At 32.6% G+C, this 6366-nt stretch overlaps 1 protein-coding gene across 4 annotated transcripts; it reads left to right on the forward strand.

The window, feature by feature from the left end:
* Window positions 1-3143: 3143 nt before the first annotated feature.
* LOC111368521 lies at window positions 3144-5688 on the forward strand. Of its 4 annotated transcripts, none has more exons than XM_022989794.1 (2): window positions 3144-3300; window positions 3687-5688. In XM_022989794.1, exon 2 carries the CDS (start codon window positions 3837-3839, stop codon window positions 5520-5522), a length of 1686 nt encoding a protein of 561 aa, XP_022845562.1. In that variant the 5' UTR covers window positions 3144-3300; window positions 3687-3836; the 3' UTR covers window positions 5523-5688. The 4 variants fall into 4 exon arrangements, with proteins under 4 accessions (XP_022845562.1, XP_022845563.1, XP_022845565.1 ...); XM_022989795.1 differs by having other exon boundaries at window positions 3727-5688; XM_022989797.1 differs by having other exon boundaries at window positions 3811-5688.
* Window positions 5689-6366: the final 678 nt, after the last annotated feature.

Here is a 6366-nt window from a genome sequence, read left to right on the forward strand (position 1 = left end):
GTTGTAGTGTTGTGGATATGATGGTGGCGTGCTATAGGTGCGTGCGACTGGTGGTATGGTAATGTGTACAATGGGGCACAGTGTTGTGTGCGATGGTGATGACTTTGGCAATGTGTAGTGTTGTTGACGAATTTTTGTGAGGGGGTGGGGTTGTTTCGTGGTAGTGGATTTGACGACGACGATAGTGGTGGTGCTGGAGGCAATGGTAAGATGGTAGTGGCAAGAGTTGGTGATGGTCACAAATTATTTGGTTAACTGTGACTATTAAATTGGTTAATCTGTTTCCAAAAAATAATTTGTGACCTTAAAAATTGTTAAACTTGTGACCGATAATTTGATAATTTATTTTGTATAATACGTTGTAATTTATAATATTTGTGATTTGTGATCGATAATTAAATTGTGACTTATAAATTTTTGATTCGTGAAAGATGAGCAAATTGTGACAGAAAAATAATTTGTAATATATAAAAATTTTGATTTGTGATCCAAAAATATTATGTGATTAACTAAATCGTTAATTTGTGACTAAATTATATAAATTTGTGACATTATTGTATTTAATTAATAAAAACATAATTAATTAATTAAATCATAAATAAATTTTAATAAATATTGAATTTTTGAAATTTGAAATTTGAAATATTTATTCTCAATTTTGAAATAGGAGATACTTAACCTAATAAATAAGAGTTAAGGACATGGACAACACGATTTGACATCACTAATCATTAAAATGTTGACAGCATATTCAAGTGAGATTTTGGGGTGTTTCCAGGAAAAACTGCAATAGTGGCCCTCAACTTGTAGCTTATATAGTAAATTGGTCTTCAACTTTTAAATTTTTAACTTTTAAATTTTGTCATATCATGATGTTAACACTTAGCAGAGTGTTTCCATCCACCTTATCGTTGGAAAAATATGTAAATCTTTCATGTTCGACTTTTCTGGATAATATATGGTGATAGTTCAAGTCCCTGTTTGAAAGAAATTCTTCAAAAAAATTTATTTTTAACAGTACATAAAATAAATTTGCATATTGACTTTTTTTTTTTTTTATTACAGCACATTCTTCAAAAATCACTTCCACAAAATCTATTCTAAAAAATTACATCAAATCGATCATTAATGAAGAAATAAATAAAAAAGAAAATGAAAGGAAAAAAAAAATACAAATCCTAAGTTCTCCTAATCTTGTTGCTACTCTACTCTTCCCTCATTGAAAGGGTGTCATGTCCTGTCCTTGTTAGTAATGCGTTGTTCTATCTCAAATGGCATGGAATTCTTTGGTTACTGTGTGCGATGGTGATGACTTTGGCAATGTGTAGTGTTGTTGACGAATTTTTGTGAGGGGGTGGGGTTGTTTCGTGGTAGTGGATTTGACGACGACGATAGTGGTGGTGCTGGAGGCAATGGTAAGATGGTAGTGGCAAGCGTTGGTGATGGTCACAAAGTATTTGGTTAACTGTGACTATTAAATTGGTTAATCTGTTTTCAAGAAATAATGCGTGACATTAAAAATTGTTAAACTTGTGATCGATAATTTAATAATTTATTCTGTATAATACGTTATAATATATAATATTTGTAATTTGTGACCGATAATTAAATTGAGTTATAAATTTTTTATTTGTGAAAGATGAGCAAATTGTGACAGTAAAATAATTTGTAATATATAAAAATTTTGATTTGTGATCCAAAAATATTATGTGACTAACTAATCGTTAATTTGTGACTAAATTATATAAATTTGTGACATTATTGTATTTAATTAATAAAACACATAATTAATTAATTAAATCATAAATAAATTTTAATAAATATTAAATTTTTGAAATTTGAAATTTGAAATTTGAAATTCGAAATATTTATTATTAATTTTGAAATAGGAGATACTTAACCTAATAAATAAGAGTAGAGGACATGGCCCTGGCCAAGATGAATAATTCCTAAAATAATAAGAGTTAAGGACATGGACGACACGATTTGACATCACTAATCATTAATATGTTGACAGCATATTCATTTTCTTTTATTTCCGGATCAATTGAGATTTTGGGTTGTTTCCAGGAAAAACTGCAATAGTGGCCCTCAAACTTGTAGCTTATATAGTAAATTGGTCTTCAACTTTTAAATTTTTAACTTTTCAATTTTGTCATATCATGATGTTAACACTTAGCAGAGTGTTTCCATCCACCTTATCGTTGGAAAAATATGTAAATCTTTCATGTTCGACTTTTTTGGATAATATATGGTGATAGTTCAAGTCCCTGTTTGAAAGAAATTCTTCAAAAAACTTTTTTTTTAACAGTACATAAAATAAATTTGCATATAGACTTTTTTTTTTATTACAACACATTCTTCAAAAATCACTTCCACAAGATCTATTCTAAAAAATTACATCAAATCGATCATTAATGAAGAAATAAATAAAAAAAAAATACAAATCCTAAGTTCTCCTAATCTTGTTGCTACTCTACTTCTTCCCTCATTGAAAGGGTGTCATGTCCTGTCCTTGTTAGTAATGCGTTGTTCTATCTCAAATGGCATGGAATTCTTTGGTTAACAGCAAAATTGGAATGGAAATATTATTTTCACCTTGACCTTTATGTCTTTTGAAAGTTTTTGACAAGATGCACATGGTGTATTGATCTCGTACACCACCTTTTTGCCATCCCTATCTCATTTTTATCTTTTATCCCTTTGCTTGAGGTGTCAAGATTTCTCCTCTAGTCGTCTTGTCCCTTTCATTTCTCGATCTAGTTTAGTATTGATTTCATTCCCCCTCCTAGTTTGTCCTCCCTTCTACTTCTCTTTAATTTTTCTTAGAGATGGAATAATTTAGAGACAAAAACCTTACGTGTAATCTTCTTTTCTACTTATTTTAATTAAGAATAAAGGTAAAGCTGTCTTTTTATTAAAAAAAAAATGACATTTTATTGCAATTGATGCGAAAACCCATTAGTGGAGATCAATTTATTACAAATTTAAAATAAAGGATTTAAATGATAGAAACAAAAGTTTATAATCCATTTGTATAATAAATCTAATATGTGGGGACTTCCACTGAAATTTTCTCTTGTTTCGATGGCCTTTTTCAACTTTGGATGAGAAGTTTGCTTAGAAAAGGCAATTAACCAAAGAATTAAAAAATGGAAAGAAAAATAAAAAAAATCTAAATTGGTGTGCCTTCTTCCTCTTTGAAACCGAAACTTCACTATCAATGGATGCAAAAAACAGCTAAATAGCTCAGAGTTTTAAAAGTATTTGCTCATAATCGGCACCTCATACATAACTTTTGTAAGTTCCATCTGCTAATTTTGGATTTTTTTTGTCGGAATTAATTTGAACTTTTCTTTATGGCGTGTCATGTGCTATCAAGAATCTAAGATTTTTATTTGCTAATATTTTTGACGGGCTTGCCAAAATCTATTGCTTCAATAACTTTAAGACTTCTGATAAATTTTTTTGCTTAATCCTCTTTATGTTCTTCGATTAATTTTGGTTTTAAAGCTAAAAAGAATGTTTCTTGGATGAACTATTGAGCTTTTCCTTGATCAATTTTGTGTGATGCTTATGGGTCTACTTCTGTTTCAATTGAGTTTGATAATTGTTTTTCAGGGTTCTTGAGTGTTTTCTTTGTTTGTAATTGACGGAAACAGATAATTTTTTTTAAATTTTTTTAGGACATATGAGGATTGCTCGACATTTCTTTTCAATTTACAGCTATGTGTTATTTGAATGTCTTGCAATCAAGTGAAGAAACTATTGAAAATGATTTTTTAACATAGAGCTCATTAATTTTCTGAGCCTATAGCGCTGCTGTGAAAGCGAATATGGTTTCAAGCGAGAATGGTGATAATAGTGGTGGAGCTCAGGAATCTAATAGTACAAAAGTCAAAAGTAATGTTCCTTTGCACGTCTCTACATCTCAAAAGGGTCTTATAACTGATGAAAATTCAGGAAGTGAATTTGGCAATGGGTTTTCAGCTCTTTCTAAAAGGCTAATATTCCTTAAGTTAGGTAATTTGTCTTCTCCATCAGCAAAATTTCAGCGTATTGCTGAGGAGAGGGATGAAGTCTCTCGAAATGTACCTTCCTCTACCAGTCTTCACATCCGTGAACGTTTTAATAGAATTTTTTCTCGGAAAATTGATTGGAATTGTCTTGGGAAAATTTGCAAAGAATGGATAAGGGATCCCATGCATCTTGCTCTTTTTATCTGGATTACCTGTGTTGCTGTCTCTGGTGCTATTCTGTTCATGGTCATGATTGGAATGTTGAACCATGCCATACCAAAGAAGTCTCAAAGAGATATTTGGTTTGAAGTCAATAATCAAATTCTCAATGCACTGTTTACCCTAATGTGTTTATACCAACACCCAAAGCGAATATATCACCTAGCCCTACTATTGAGATGGAGGCCAGAAGATGTTTTAAAGCTCAGAAAAGATTACTGCAAGAATGGCACTTATAAGCCCCATGAGTGGGCACATATGATGGTGGTTTTGGCTCTACTCAACCTTAACTGTTTTGCTCAATATGCATTATGTAGTCTTAACTTGGGATACAGGAGATCTAAGCGACCAGCTATTGGGGTTGGAATATGTATCTCTGTTGCAATTGGTGCCCCTGCAATTGCTGGTATTTACTCCATGCTTAGTCCACTTGGGAAAGACTATGAGACCGAGTTGGATGAAGAAGCACAACTTCCGGTTACTGCTGATGGAAGTAGCCGACCAGATCAATTGAGGAGACAATCACTTGAAAAGAGATTTTCATTTGCATTGAGGGATGAGGAAAGAAACGTTGAGAGTAGACCACTGTGGAGTGGCGGTATTCTTGATTTTTGGGATGATATTTCTTTAGCTTATCTCTCACTATTTTGTAGCTTTTGTGTTTTTGGATGGAACATGGAGAGACTTGGGTTTGGTAACATGTATGTTCACATTGTTACTTTTCTTTTATTTTGTATGGCTCCTTTTTGGATTTTCAACCTGGCTGCCGTTAATATAGACAATGATACTGTCAGGGCAGCATTAGGTGTTACTGGTATTTTCCTTTGTGTATTTGGGCTACTATATGGTGGTTTTTGGAGGATTCAGATGAGAAAGAGATTTAATTTGCCTCCATATAACTTTTGTTTCGGTAAAGCAGCTGTCGGTGACTTCGTTCTGTGGCTTTTCTGCTGTTGGTGTTCTCTAGCTCAGGAAGTACGGACAGGTAATTCATATGAGATTGTGGAGGATAAGTTCTACAAGAAAAAAGGTGATCAGTTGCCAATGTCCTCTTTGCCTCGTGAAGATGGGGAATTTCAGTTTAGGTCCAGCCCAAGTTCTTCTCTTGGTTATCATTCCTCTCCATCACATATTATGAAACCTAACTCCCCAAGTCCAAGCCGCTTTTCAAAGGGATACTATAGTCCAGAAAGGCAGCTTTCTTTAATTGAAGAAGAATCTCATATGCAAGGTAAAGATGAAAAGATGACACCACCTTTACCTTCAGTAATAAGGAGAGAATAGATTTCACACAACAATTCAAAATGCTATTGCGATTTGTAATATGATTCGAAGACTAGGCATGTAATTTTTTTTTTTAAGGTGTATCCAACTATTCATAGTTCCATATGTAGGTCAAATTTCTGTCTTTTTTCTTTGATTGTTTGGTGAATATTTGCATTGTTTTTCTTATGATGTCTCTTTTTATTCCATTTTGTAGATAAATGCATTAAAGAGTATATAGTTCTTGTGTGGTTTTGCAGGCTTGCGTTTATGTTCTAATCTATATTTTTTCCCTGAAATGGACACACTTACTAAATTAGTAAAACATTAGAATCTGGGATATCCAGTTTTCCCGAGACATGTTTTTTATTTTCATTTAACTGAACATATTTTTCATTTTCATTTAACTGAACTTTATTGGCTCAAACTTTCAGCTGCTGAATCCTCTTTGAAATTCCTTATAATGTTATCTAGACTTGATGAATCCACTTCTACCTCTATCATTTTTATCTGTTGTTGCTTGAACATGCTCAATCCCTTATGAAGTGCATAAACAATTTGATCATACATTCCACCTTCCAAAGGATCCTTTCTGCTGTTGTGGAGATATGCCTATGTTTGTTATTCTTATGTTATCCCTTGTCCACAAACTGGCCTGAATACCTCCAGGTTTGAAATGCCAACCTGATGCATTATTTGGGCATATGTTGCTATCTGAAATAGGTTACTTGAGCTGGAAATTCTCCCTGCAAGAAGAGATGGGATATAGTTCAAGTAGAGAGATTTAGTGAACGGTTACAACTTTAGTGAAAGGGTGTTTGAGAATCCGTTAATAGATTTCAACGTCTTTGGATTAAAAGAATGA

Source organism: Olea europaea, chromosome 19 (assembly GCF_002742605.1).
Source record: "Olea europaea var. sylvestris chromosome 19, O_europaea_v1, whole genome shotgun sequence".
Classification (NCBI taxonomy): Eukaryota; Viridiplantae; Streptophyta; class Magnoliopsida; order Lamiales; family Oleaceae; genus Olea; species Olea europaea.

Bases quoted from the DNA above. Each gene is read 5' to 3' on its own strand.
- LOC111368521 (XM_022989794.1), top strand. From the start codon at position 3,837: ATGGTTTCAAGCGAGAATGGTGATAATAGTGGTGGAGCTCAGGAATCT.